General features: G+C 46.0%; 1 protein-coding gene across 4 annotated transcripts in view; it reads left to right on the top strand.

The window, feature by feature from the left end:
- The window catches only part of SNAP47 (synaptosome associated protein 47), a 67,279-nt gene that overhangs the window by 39,474 nt on the left and 14,038 nt on the right, over positions 1 to 13,767 (top strand). For 3 of the 4 annotated variants that reach the window (XR_008390062.1, XR_008390063.1, XM_037148556.2), the window contains exons 3-4: positions 3,432 to 3,922; positions 9,762 to 9,886. Coding sequence is in view for 2 of the 4 variants with exons in the window: in XM_037148556.2 (XP_037004451.2) it covers positions 3,432 to 3,922; positions 9,762 to 9,886 (616 nt within the window). In the remaining 2 variants the exon portion in view is untranslated. The remainder of the gene's footprint in view (positions 1 to 3,431; positions 3,923 to 9,761; positions 9,887 to 13,767) is intronic. The other variant, XM_037148557.2, reaches the window with a different exon arrangement.

The raw sequence follows: 13,767 nt of genomic DNA on the forward strand, positions 1-13,767 counted from the left end.
ATCCTTAATTTTGTTAATATGGTATATCACATGCTTGCTTGGTTTTTAGATGTCAAACTAACCTTGCATGCTGGAATAAGTCTGACTTGGTCATGGCGTGTGATCCTTTTAACATACTGTTAAATTTGGTTTGCTAATATTTTGCTGAGGTTTTTGCATCTTTGCTCATCTGGAATATTTGTTTATACATTTGTTTTCCTATGGTGTCCTTGTCTTATTTTAGTGTCAGGGTAATGCTGGCCTAAAAAATGTATTGGAAAGTGCCTTCTTTTCTTAAATTTTGGTAAATTTTGATAATAATTGGTTTTGATTCTTCTTTAAATGTTTGGTAGAATTTACCAATAAAGCCATCTGTTTCTGAACTTTCATTGTTGGATTATTATAACTTTTTAATTTGAGGATTCCCATTTGATTTGTTTGTTTGTTTGTTTCCTGTGTATAGGTCACATTGCGGTTTCCTTGTATATCTTACTTTTTTGTTAGAAAACTTGGCATTTAAAAAAATATAGTTGCAAGTCTGGATTCTGATGTCTGTTCTCACCACAGTGTGGTGCTGTTGGTGATAGTTTTTGTTTGGTCGTTTTTTGGAAGTTGCCCAGACTAATTTGGCAGAGTGTATCTCCACTGTGTGTACAACATTTGTCATCTGCTCAGCCTTTTTGTTTTTGTTTGTAATTGTTTTAATTTTTAAGCTTGGCTTGGCACCTATGGGCTCTTCCTGCGTCAGCGTAGCTAAGCGGTCAGCTGCCCGTTAGCCAGAAGCTGTACTGAAACACCCTGTGCTGAGAAGACTCTGCCTCAGGTCTGTGTGGGACTTCTAGAATGCTTTCAAAATTCACGTAGTTTCAAAATCTGCCCCCACCTTTTTTTTGAAACTTTGTTTCTGATCTTAGAGGGGAGATATTGATGTTTTCAACCTTAGGGGTGCAGTTACTTGTAAGTTTTTTATAAGGTAGGTCTTTTCTCAGATTGAGGAAATTCTTTCTATTTCCAGCTTGCTGGAAGTTTTAACATGAGTGAATGTTGAATTTTGTCTGATTCTTTTTCTACATCTTTTGTGACACTTGTACAGTTTTCCTTCTATTTTTCTACCAGTGAGATACATTGATTAATTTTCAAACGTTAAACCAACCGCAGTCTCCTGGGATCAATACCATTTAAAAGCATGATATAATATTTTCTATATACAGTCATGCCTCGGTACTTGCTGGCTTCAGAACTCGTCAAACCCTGTTCTTGTTACATTTTGATGAGAAAAAAGTGTTTTCAGCACTTGACGCTTGCTTGGGACTCATCACACTTGCTACTAGAACTTGTGTGAGTCATGACGCTGCCCCTCAAGAGAAAATGCTTTGTCCTTCGATACTTGTTGGATTTGGCACTCACCACAAGTTCTGGAATGAATTAACGATGAGTACTGAGGTACCACTATATTGTTAGATTTGATTTACTAACATTTTCATAAGGAATTCTGCATCTGTGTTACTGAAAGATATTGCCGTGTTCTTATTTTCTTATATTGTCCTTACTGGGTTTTGGAATAGCAGTTAGAGTGCTTTGTGAACTGAATGGTCAAAGCATTTACGGTACTCTTGGCTCTAATTTTTGAAAGAGTTGGTGTACAATTGTTATTTCTTTATATGTTTACAGAATTTATCAGTGAAGCAACCTTAGCCATAGTTTTCCCCCCTCTATTGCCAGCTCCTTTTATTTTATTTTTTAAAAGATTTTATGTATTCATTTTTAGGGAAAGGGAGGGAAAAAGAGGAGAGAAACAGCAAAGTGTGATTACCTCTCACACGCCCCCCTACTGGGGACTTGGCCTGCAACCCAGGCATGTGCCCTGACTGGGATTTGAACTGGCAACCCTTTGGTTCCCAGGCCAGCACTCAATCCACTGAGCCACACCAGCCAGGGCAAGAAATGTAGCCTGAAGAACTAACTTGTGGCTTTGTTAATATTTTTTATTTTTTGCTTTCAACTTTACCTTCTACTTTGGGTTTAATTTATAACATTTTAAGATACAAACTTAGATCGCTGATTTTTAAACCTTTCCAAAAAGTCTTCAGATACATTCATTGAGAACAGTAAATTTCCCTCTCGTGACTGCTCTGTTTGTAGTCCATCATTTTTTGTGTATTATGTATTCAGTTTCATTTACTTCATGTATTTTGATATCCTTTATTTAGAATTGTTTAACTTCCAAATATTTGAGAATTTTCTAGTTAGCTTTGTTACTGACTTCTGGTTTCATTTCTTTGAGGACAAAGAATACTCTGATTTCAATACTTGAAATTCATTGAGGTTTGTTATATTCTTTTTTTTTTTTAATGTTCTGAATAACTTGAAAAGAATGCATTCAGCAGTTGGATGCTGTTTCTATAAATACCAATCAGGTCGAGCTGGTTAAATAGTGTTGCTCAAAGTTTCTGTATTCTTTCTCATTATTTTTGTCTTCTTGCTGTTTCAACCGTAGAGAAAGTTTGTTGAAATGTACAGCTGTGGCCATCTGTTTCTTCTTTTTTAGTTACATACATTCCTGCTCAGTGAATTTTGAAGTTCCGTTGTTAGAGCATATCTAGTTGGTGTTGTGAAGCCTCCGATGTATTGACCCTCTTGTTGTTACTCATGTTCCTCTTTATTCCTGGTAACACCTGTATTAAAAGTTTACTTCTGGCATGATATGTCTTCTTTCCAATCCCTTTGCTTTTGATGTATCTGTGTCCTTATAATCCTCAGTGTCTCTTGTAAACAAGTTATAGCTGAGTCTTATTTCTTTACTCTGGCTGACTATCTGCTTTTTAACTAGAAAATTTAGTCTATTTTTATTTAGGATGATTACTAATATGGTTGTGTTTAATTCCATCATCTTATTTATTTATTTTCTGTTTATTTTGTTTGATCCTTGTTTCTTTATTTTTCCAGCCCTGCTTCTACTTTTTTCCTGTTACTGACTTTTAGATCTATCTGATGGTGTTAGTAGTGGTTACGTTAGAGCCGTGCTGTTCAGTTTCTTATTACATCAGTCACATTTCAGGTGTCCAGCAGCCATATGTGCCATATTGGATGATACAGATCACTGCCAAAGTCATATTTGCTCTCTAGAGATTAAGATCAGGATTTATTTCGAATCAGAATTACCCAGAGTCATGTGTGGTAAGAGTGACATTCTAGTCAGAAGATGTGTATTTCGGTTGTGTGTCCACTGCATTACGAGGTTTGTATCTGTAGGCACAGGCCCTGCTGCTTTTAGCCTTAGGTGTCTTTTCCTAAACCATGGGCTAATCCTTCCTTCTCTTTCTGCTTCATGGAGTACTTGTACAAAAGAAAACTGTAAAATAGTAAAGTGCTTTCTAATATAAAGGCCACATTTTAAAAAGGGTATTACAACTTGACTGACCCAGTATTTTGTGTTTTGTTTGATCTTTCAGGCTGCTGACAGAACTGGAATCTCCTTCTTGGTGGCCCTTTAGCTTCAAGTTTTGGAAGATGCCATCTGACACAGAGCCCAGGGAAGGCTCCTCAACGGCTGGTTCCAAAGCTCTTGGAAAGGAAGGGGTAGTGATCAGAATTCCTGTTGTTATTTCCCAGAGAACAGAATCTCATGTTAAACCAGGAAGACTCACCATCCTTGTTTCTGGATTAGAAATCCATGACTCAGATTCTTCACTTATACACAGATTTGAGAGAGAAGATGTAGATGACATTAAGGTTCACACACATTACGAAGTTAGCATCCGCCAGAGGTTCATCGGGAAGCCAGACGTAGCTTTTCGTTTGATATCTGCCAGGATGCCAGAGGCGATCCGCATTTTGGAAATGCAGTTCAGCAAGAAGATCAAATTTTTAGAAGATGCCATGATGCTCAGAAGCCCTGGAACCTCTTCCCCAGCAGAGAAGGGCCACTCGGTCTGGCAGGCAGGTGAGTGAGTGCGAGCACAGCCTGCGCCCAGACCTCCGGCATCCCAGACATACCCAGGCGGCCCCGGTGCACTCTTAACCTGGTGCTTCCCTGGGAGTAGCTGCTGGTTCCAGCCCCCCGGCAACTTTCCACTTCTTTGCAAATCCAAATAACTTCATACCATTTTCCTTAGTACTTGCCAACTGTGAATCTCAAGTGATTTCATTTCCCAAATAGGTCTGAAAGGGTTTGGGTGACCCTTTCAGAACAAAGGGAAAGTCTGAGTTAGGAGTTTTCACTCTCCTCCATCTGGGTTGATAACCAGTACTTCAGGATCTTAACTGGCACCAGCCCTACCTGCTCTGTTTTGTCTCCATTCCTCCCACCCTGACTCAGCCTCACTCCTGTTTGCCTTCACATTTGATTGAGGTCTTCCCAGACCACCTTCCAGATGTGTGTTCAGGTGGAGAATCTTCGCAAACTGCAGTGTCATGTGTGGTTTAAGTGGCATCCGTGAGGAACTCAGAAAGCCTGGCTTCCCCTGGCAGTGTGCCTGCGGTGTCCTCCTGCAGGTCTGTGGGATGTGCAGAGTGTAGCCGGGGTGGCCGGTGGGCTCCAGTGGGAGGCCAGACATGCAGACGCGTCACACGTCTACACATCTCCAGGTTCGCGGGTTCCCGCCTCCTCTCTAGCGTGGGACAATTTCACGTCGTCTGACTTCCCAGCTTTGCCATTCTGAGAGGTGTTCTGTGGCATCTTGATGGTGTTTTTATTTCAATTTCTTTAATTGATTGTGAGACAGAGCATCGAATACTTATTTGCTTTTTAGCCCTATGTGTTTTTTCTCTGTGGATTGACTGTTCAGGTTCTTTGGGTTCTTTTCCCATTTGTTGTATGTCTGATTTGCAGGAGTTCCTCACCTGTATTGACCTGGGAGGCCAGTGCTCTCCCAGACCATCAGCCTCCATTGCAGAAGTCCGTACTTTTGCTGTGGTCAGGCCCACCATTTTCCCCTTTAACTTTGTTTTTTGAGCCCTGTTTAAGAAATCCCAAAGTCATAAAATATTCTGATATTTTCTAATATTAGAATTATAGGTACTATTACTTCAGTACTTAATGTGATTTTTTTTTTTTTTACAAGCAATAATAGTCTTTTCTGGTTAGCTTTGATTCCTGGATGTCTGTTAAAGTAAGAGAGATGTTGTTTGTTACAATTCTGGTTCCTTTTCTTTTTTTCTCTGAAGTGATTGATTTTAATTCTAATATGTGACCTATTCTCTAACATATGAATATGTTTATATTATTCTAGGTGGCTTCAAGTTTCAAAAAGAAATATCTTTGATAACAGATCTAGTCTCATAAGATCCAGAATGTTAGAATGTTAGTGTACAAACTGGATTTAAAAACTTACTTTCTTGGCATTTCTGGTTTTTCTTTGGCCCCTCACGCAAGGCAAGACTCAGAAGCTGGCCCATGAAAGGACCAGGGAGGCCTTGACCATGTATGTGACCTTGCCTGAAGACCCTGAGCAGAGGGCCCTTCAGGCAAGACCATGTATAAACCCAGCTGGCCAGCTGCTGTAATGTCCCAGTTTTGACTGAGTCACCCCACTGTGTTTTCCCCTGGGAGGGGCCTCAGGGGAGGAGGGCAAGGTCCTGGTCCGATGGACCACACACAGTGCTGTCAGCCACCACTTCCACCGGCACTGACGGAGAACCCCGTAGTGCCAGGCATGGTGCCAGGCACCCACAGTCTTGGGGAAAAAAATAAACCCACAGCCCTCCTTTTCACAGAGTTTCTGCATGTTAGTGAGTTAGTTAGGCATGATGGTTTCCGAGAGAACACGGCATAGAACATAGGGAATGAGGTGGCAGATGTGAGCATGCCATATGTGGCACAAGGCCACGCTACATGGAATGGCTGGGTTTGCTGTCAGGTACCATGGAAGGGTGGAAAGCAGGCTCTGACCCTGGCTGGTGCCCAGGTGGCAGACAGGCTGGGGAGGAGCTGGAAGTGAGTGTGGGGCTTTTGCATGCACAGGCAGAGGGGTGAGTGTGAGTTCCCAGGGTCTGCTTCAGGAAGGGCTGGCTAAGGCTGCTGACCCCAGCCAGATGTCCTCTTCCTCTGGGAAGCCACAGATTGCTTTGAAGGCCTTTCAGCTGACTGCACCAGGTCCACCACATTGTCTAGGATGTATCCCTTACTTCAAGTCAGCAGTGCTAGGCCTTCTCCATCCAATACCTTGCCAGCAACACGGGAATTAAGGTTGGACTGAAGCACTGTGGCCTGGCCTGTCTCAGTGCTGGGTCAAATGTTTGTGGAATGAGCTGACACTTGGGCTTTCAATTTGGGGCTCACTAGCCTCTGGGTGGGGTCCCTGTGGGGATCTGCATCTGCACCGAGTGGGACAGGCCATCCACCCTTCGTGAGGCCACCCCGCCTCATCGTGTCGATGCACCAGCAGCTGCAGGTTTAGAGAGGCTCTGGTGACTAGGAGTGGTGTGTTTGGAAGAAGCCAACATGCTGAGTTCGGTGAGCAAGATGGTACCTGACTGTCTGGGAATTTCTCAGTGTCTTCTCCAAACCCTAGCAAGGGGAGCCAGCATCTCACCATGGCCTCTGCATCATATCTGCCATCACCTCTGCCTTACTGGTCCACATTGGAGACTGTGTGCAGTGGAGGACGGGCATATTGACTCACAGCTCGGAGATGTCTTTCTCTCCTGGATGAGCTGTTTGGGTGAAATATATGGCCAGAAGGTGGCAGTCTAGTAACAGGAGATACATGTTTGCCTTGGGCGGGTACCTAGAAGAACCTTCCAGAGAGACCTCTGAGGTACTATGTTGTGAAGGCTGGGCACAGTACAGATGGGAGATTTCACCTTGGGGAAGAACTGTTGCAAATTGCTGTTTTTCTGCATAGCATCTTTTAAATAATCTTTGAAGTTTTAGAATAGTGTCAGACTAGCAGAAAAAGTTGCAAGGATAGTTTAGAGTTCTCATGTGTCCCCTCTTATTGTCACCTGACATAAGTGTCATTCATTCTCATAACTAGTGAATTTCTATGGATATGTTACTATTCTCATAAGGTCTATATTTTATCCAGATTGTCTCACAGTTTACTCTTCTAGGATCTCACGTGACACTTTGGCATTGCATCTCCTTGGACCCTTTCTGACATTGTCAGTCGCTCAGCTGTCCTTGCTTTGGTGGCCTTGCTGGTTTTCAGCAGCAGTGGCATGCTCCCAGGTTGTCTCATGGTGGTGGGGTGGCGGGTCTGGGAGGAGGCCCACTGACCCATCTCCATTAAAGCGGGATTCACGCCTGGCACTATTAAGGGTTTTGGCACTGATTTTTTGTCTTTAGTGTTTACTCGCCTTCTAAGAGAGTCCTCCCCTGACGGAGTGATTTAAGATGTATTAGCCACCCACTCACCCAGCTCGAGGAAATCTTGCCTCACACTTGCCTTCTGGTGCTGCCTCCACAGCCCAACCAGGTCCCTTGATGTCTCCTCCTTCCTGGAAAGTGAACCATCTGTAAGTTCCCTTGTAGCTTGAACAGTGTGTGCTTATTTTGGTTAACAGAGATAATTAATGACTTTAGAGACAAAAACCATCTTATACTGAACCAAATTAATTTTTCTCGGAAGATATTTCAAAGCATTGAGGTAGCTGAGTCAGCCACTCCATTGTCAACACGGAGCACCAGGGGTGGCCAAAGCCTTGGGCTGGGTGGGGTTCCACCGAACCTATAGCTTGTCCTGAAAAACATCCCTGCCTTAGTATATTCCAGGAAGAAACATCCTCCATTTTGGCTTTCTGGTCAATACCCTTTGGTTAAATGTTCAGAAAGAGTAAGCTTCTCTCAGTAGTGTGGCTGCAGGTGCCAGAGCACAGCCCTGCACAGTGTGTGTGCATGGGACCTGTGCTCACAGGAGCTAGTCAGGAGATCCTAGCAGGGGAAGAGGCTGAAAAAGTAAACAGCAGGGGTAGTTCCAAGCAAGTTCATTAAAAGGTGTGCAAACATAATGATACCCATATCACTGCTGGTGGAAAGGCCCGGATTGCAGGACGTGCTGCCATTCAGAGCACTGGGGGACAGCGCTCTGCCAGATAGGCGCAGCTGGGTGGGGCAGTGGGTAGGGCCAGCCTGCTGAGTGAGGTGCTCCTCATCCCTTGGGCTGAAACTGCTGTTGTCTTAGGCTGGTGACATGCACTTTGCCTTCGTATCATCACTGATAACGCTTTAACATCACACGTCAGGTGGCCTCTCCTTTAAGTTAGTCACAACTAGGAGGACACTGCCTCTGTTGTGCTGTGCTAGCTTTCACCTGGCCCTGAAGGTGCTCTGCTGTGGGCACGCTTTAGAAAAGTGACCTCCCAGTGAGCAGCACTTCAGACCATGCTGGACCAACAGCACTGTGTTCCTGAGCAGCCCTGGGTGCTGGAGCAGGTGGGGCCTCAGCAAGTCTAGAACACAAGCTATGACATTAGATTAGAGGGATTTCAATGAGTGCTTTCTAAAGAATGGACTAGAACCGCAGACATTTTAATGCATGTTTTGTCTTATGAGATTTTTTCAGACCTGGAGATGTGGTGTGAATGTGGCAACTCTGTGTGGGATGCTCTTGTCCCCTGCACAGGGAGGGCCAGGGCCCTGCCTGCAGCAAACTTGCTCCTCTTTTGCTTCCTGAGCCAACTCCACTTTGCAGAACCCTTTTGCTCCTGGGACCCTGAGAAACCTTCTTCCTGTCCTCATTCCAACCTACATTTGTCCTGGACGAGGCCAGGCACTCTCAGGGAGTGTTATTTATAAGAATTATTGTAAGAAATGGGAATAGTGGGGGTGTTTGTGTACATGTTGGGGGTGGCTGACCTCCGGTGCGGAGGGGCTGGCACAGTCAGTGTGTCCTAAACACCAGCTGGGCTCCAGCCCTTCTGGCTCAGTGAGAGCCTTACCCCAACAGATTCGCTTCTCCTCTCCTTTCCTTAGCAGCTGCTCCAGGCCACTCTGACGAAGGGTGGCTCTGCTGGCTGCCACTGGGGTCACCTGTTGCCCTGCTGTGTCCCACATTCCCCATTTCCTGGAGCAGAGAAGGCCACTCAGAGGAGCTGGTGCTGGGTCTCGGATCAGGGCACCTCTGCCGCCCTCTGTCCTCCCCAGCATCCTGACTAGTAGTCATGCTCCACCCTGCAGTGGTCTGTGCAGAGGGGCCAGCAGCAAGCTCCAGTTGATTTCTTATCTGGGCCTGACATGCCAAGGTGCGGGTAGAGAGTCAGTTCTTTAAATAAAGGACGGGTGACATACTGTGGGAGAGGCTGTGAGCACTCTGACCAGGCTGCCCTTCTGCTCCTTGGGGACATTACCCAGGCAGGTGCTGTGTGAGCGGAAACGTGTTCTGAGCAGTGCCTGTCCTCTTGGCTCCACAATCCCCTGTGCTTGGCCAGCAAGTTGGCCAGCCAGTTGGCCATCCCTCTGCTTTCCAGACCTGCAGAATCCTGTAGGGTTCATGGGGGTTCAACCTGCCCTGTTTTAAACTCCAAATCTATAGTCTTTTCTCATAAAGAAAATGACCACTCTTGGTTAGGACCTTTCTTCTGAGAGCCTCAGTATTGGCAGTGTTTCCTGGGATCAAGGTGGGGTAAGGAAGCCAGTGGGACTGGGGTTGGGTGGGCCCCATAGCCACTCTGTTTAGCGGAGCTTCAGGACGAAGGCCAGGAAGCTGAGAGTGCAAGTGGAAAGAAGCTGGTGAGGAAGTTTTGTTGGCCCAGAGAGTGGACATGAGCTTGGTCAAGTCAGGAGTGTTTTTGCATTGTGTGCAAGTTATGGAAGGTATAGCTGCTGTTTGCCTTCATTGTAGCATCTGGGCTGATGGACTGCGTCGGGCCACAAGAGTCCTCCTCTGGGAGCCAAGAAGGCGGGCCACTGCAGCTGCAGACAAGAGAGCCGCTCATTTCTGAGGAAGACACCCAGGAACTGAGACAGGTAATGTGTGTTTGGGGGTTGTACCCTCCCTTGCAGGTGACCGCGTTTTCTTTCCTGCCTAGAAACAACTCTTCCAGGGTTGTGCTTGCCTCTTACCCACAAGAGCAGCTGGGGCACCTCCCAGTGTGCTCTTCACCCTGCAGCAGGAGAAGGGAGGGAAAGGCTGTACCCATCCCGAGTCCTTGTGCTCTGTGCATGCAGACATGCACAGCCATGTATGTGTATGTGCACTAATGTACATGCATGTGGACTGTGTGTGTCTGCAGTGATTCTGTATGTGTGAGTTCTGTGTGCTACTTCTGTACATGCATGTGCAGGATACATATGCTGTGAATTGGTGTATATTTATACTTGTGTGTTGTGAGCCTATACATTTGTGTACATGTGTGCTGAGCCTGTGCATCATGTCTATGTGTGTGTGTACATGTTGCTGAGCCAGTGTGTATGTTGTGTGTGGGTGTGCATGTGTGTGGTGTGCATATGTATATATGTCTGCTGTGAGTCTTGTGCATGTGTTTGGTGTGTGCATGTGTGGTGTATGTGCTATGAAGTTGCATGCTTTGTGTACACATGTGCTGTGTGTGCATCCAGTTGAGGGCATTTACTCTGTCACTGTTCTCTGAAAGTACTCTACTGAGTACTTTCTCCTATTCTGAGGAGACTTGCTACTTCGTGCCTAAGATGTTGAAATCTAAATAATATTTGATAGAAATACTTTTATTTATTTTTGTTGTTATTGTTTGTTTGTTTGTTTGTTTTAAGATTTTATTTATTTATCTTAGGAGGGGAAGGGAAGGAGAGAGGGAGAGAAACATCAATGTGTGGTTGCCTTTCGTGCATCCCCTGCTGGGAACTGGCCTGCAGGGGACCGGCCTGCAACCCATAGAAATACTTTTAATTTGTCTTCTTATGTTCTTGCTGGATAATACAATGGCTTTTCCCCCTTTTTAGTAATTTTAAAGCAAATAAATAGACATTTTCTAAATATTTCAGTGTTCCTATTTAAAAGATAAGAACTGTTTTTAAAAACCAATGTCACACCATACTCACTTTAAAAAAATAAAAAGTAATACCCTGGTGTCACCCAACAGGAAGCCAGTGCACCAGTGGACTGTTGTCCTCCTGGGAAGTGTGCTGTGCACTTGAACTTGGAGCATGAGGCCGGGCATTGTGTCTGGGGAAGCGCCTTAGTGCACAGCTTCTCTCTGTCAGCTTTCCTTTCTCTTTACCAGTTTATTTGTTGAATGAGGTTTTACAGTTGCATCTTCCCAACTTGGTGCCCCAAGTTGCCCCAGTGCCCTGAAGTCAGCTTACAGCTGTCAGGCCCTGTGAGGCCCACTCTACTTTGGACTGACCAGTTTGTCGGTCACACACTTGCGCCGGGGCACAGAAGACTGCGTGCCTGGGGTCTGTTTTCTGTGTGTCTGCCCAGACATGGACTTCTGAGGCTTAGGCCTTTCCTTTTGGGGAAAAAAGTATTCATCTTTGCTATGGGGCAATTTAAATATACATGATTTGTCACTTTTCCTCCTGGTCTAACTTAGTTTTTGTAATGACACAGCGTGCTGCTATTTAGCTGCAGCTACCAAGTGGGGCAGGTTCCCAATCACTTCCAGAATGTGCAGCCCTCGTGGCTCTGAACTGAGAACCCTGACCTGGGAAGGCTGCGGAGCGAGCCCTGAGAGGGGACTAGAGCCCTGAGAGGGGACAGAGCATTGGCTCGGGCTGTAGGGGTCTGGGACTCCCTCGCCCAGCAACACTCCCCAACACCACTCTGCTGTGGCTGAGTGGGCTCCTCTGGGCCCCAGGGTGCCGTTGAAGCTGAGCACAGAGCGGCTTTAAGGGAGGTGTGGGGATTCATCTGTCAGTTCTGAAGGTGGTGGAGCAGCCGAGAGCGCCCGTCCACAGAGAACCCTGCAGCGGACGCATGAGTGCTCTGTGCGCGGCTTACCTACAGTCAACTGTGTGTGAGGGCTAGTGAGTCAGGGCCTCGCACTCTGGGGAGGAAGTGAGGACCTCAGCAGGGGGCCTAGCAGAGAGGGCCAAGGGGCGGGGCTTCCTCCTGGGGCTGGCCCCCTCCAGCCATGGAACTTGGCTTTCCCCAGAGATGATCTGCTGGATGTCAATCACGTTTCCTGTTAGAGGCGAGGTCCCTCTGTGTGTGGTGAAGCCCAAGCATACGGAGAAATGAGTTAAATTTGGGGGGAGAAAAAGATGCAAGAGTACCCCCAATTCAGCTTTTTTTTTTTTTCTACAAGTGTTCATCGAGTCATTCTGTGAAGTGGGTCTTCCACGGCAGTTGGTGCAGAGCCAGCGAGCCCAATTTCGGGGGGGGGAGGTGGCGGGGGGGAGGTGTGTGTGTGCCAGGAGGGCCCCTTTGGGGGCTGAGGGCTGGGGGCCAGGCCGTGCTTGACAATGTTTGGGCATCGCTGCAGCATATTGGATGCAGCATTTGGAGATGACAAACAAAACCACGTCTGGCTTCCCCTGAGGGCATCTGTTTCATGGGCATTTTCTTAATAACTTCTGAACCTCCACTCCTCTGTCTCATCCTGCGCTTGGTTTTTCTTCACCCCACTTCCCTCTTCCACCAAAAGAGCTAGATGAGGAGCTGTCATGGGTCTGCTGTAGGCAGGTGCAGCGGCCCCAACTCTGGGGCTGCAGGGAGGACGCTGTGGGAGCCCCTGAGCCCTGCACTGAGAGCTGCAGGGACCCTTCCCTCCTGGTAAAAAGGGTGCACATTATGGGCTTGAGGGAAGGTTTTAGGTCATAGATGTGAACTTTCTGTCTGATTATATTAGGCCTTTTAGTCTGCCTGCTGTGTCTTGTGTCTTTAGAAACAATAAACACAAAAATTAGAAGAAAAATTGAGGTGGTACATTCAGTTCAATTAAGAAGTCTATTCACTGGAAAGTGAAGACAGTGGGTGGGCTGGTGTGAAGAGAAGCATTTAACTGCAGAGGCAGCCTCACAAAGGAGGGGCAGGGGGTGATGCTGGTGGGAGGTGACCCCACTGATTCCCCTGGGCTTTGAGTGCTGCCCCCACCTGCCTGCTCAGTGGAGCATGTTCCACAGGCTCCTGTGCCAACAACTCTCAGGGATTTTCCTGAAGTAACTCTAGGGCAGAGAAGGATGTGTGGTTCCCTACTGGCTGTGAAACTGTCTTAAGAAACTCATGTCATTTTGCCTTTTAAAGAAATGACAGAATACATTTTATCTCAAGTGACTGGCATCCTGGCCATTTCCCCCTATTCTCTCTTCATTGGTATTGAAACTTGTCCTAATTCATAGTACTGGAAAAAAAGTCATTTCTTTTTTTCTTTCTTACTGAGTTCATGGGATGACTTTGGTTAACAAAATTATACAGGTTTTAGGTACACATTTACACAACACATCATCTGTACTCTGTTGTGTGTTCACCACCTCAAGTCAAGTCTCTGACCATCACCATTTATCCCCCCTTTACCCTCTACTGCCTCCTCCCACACCCTCTCCCAGGCAGTCATCACACTGCCATCTGTGTCCATGAGTTTTCTCTTTTCTCAGTCCCTCCATACTCCCAGCCCCTCAACCATCCCTCCTCGCCCCCAACGTGCAGCCTGCTCTCTGTCTATGGGTCTGTCTCCATTTTGCTTTTATTCATTTTTGTCTATTAGGTGAACAAAATCATATGGTACTTGTTTTTATATGACTGGTTTATTTCAACATAATGCCCTCCAGGTCCATCCATGCTATTGCAAAGGGTTCCTCTTTTTTTTTTTTTTTTTTTTTTTTTTTTGCTGCATAGTATTCCACTGTGTAGACATACAACAGCTTCTTTATCCACTCCAATACAGATGGGTACTTAGACTGCTTCCAAATCTTGGTGATTGTAAATAAGG

Source organism: Artibeus jamaicensis, unplaced genomic scaffold (assembly GCF_021234435.1).
Source record: "Artibeus jamaicensis isolate MK-2021 breed Jamaican fruit bat unplaced genomic scaffold, CSHL_Jam_final scaffold_3272, whole genome shotgun sequence".
Taxonomy (NCBI): Eukaryota; Metazoa; Chordata; class Mammalia; order Chiroptera; family Phyllostomidae; genus Artibeus; species Artibeus jamaicensis.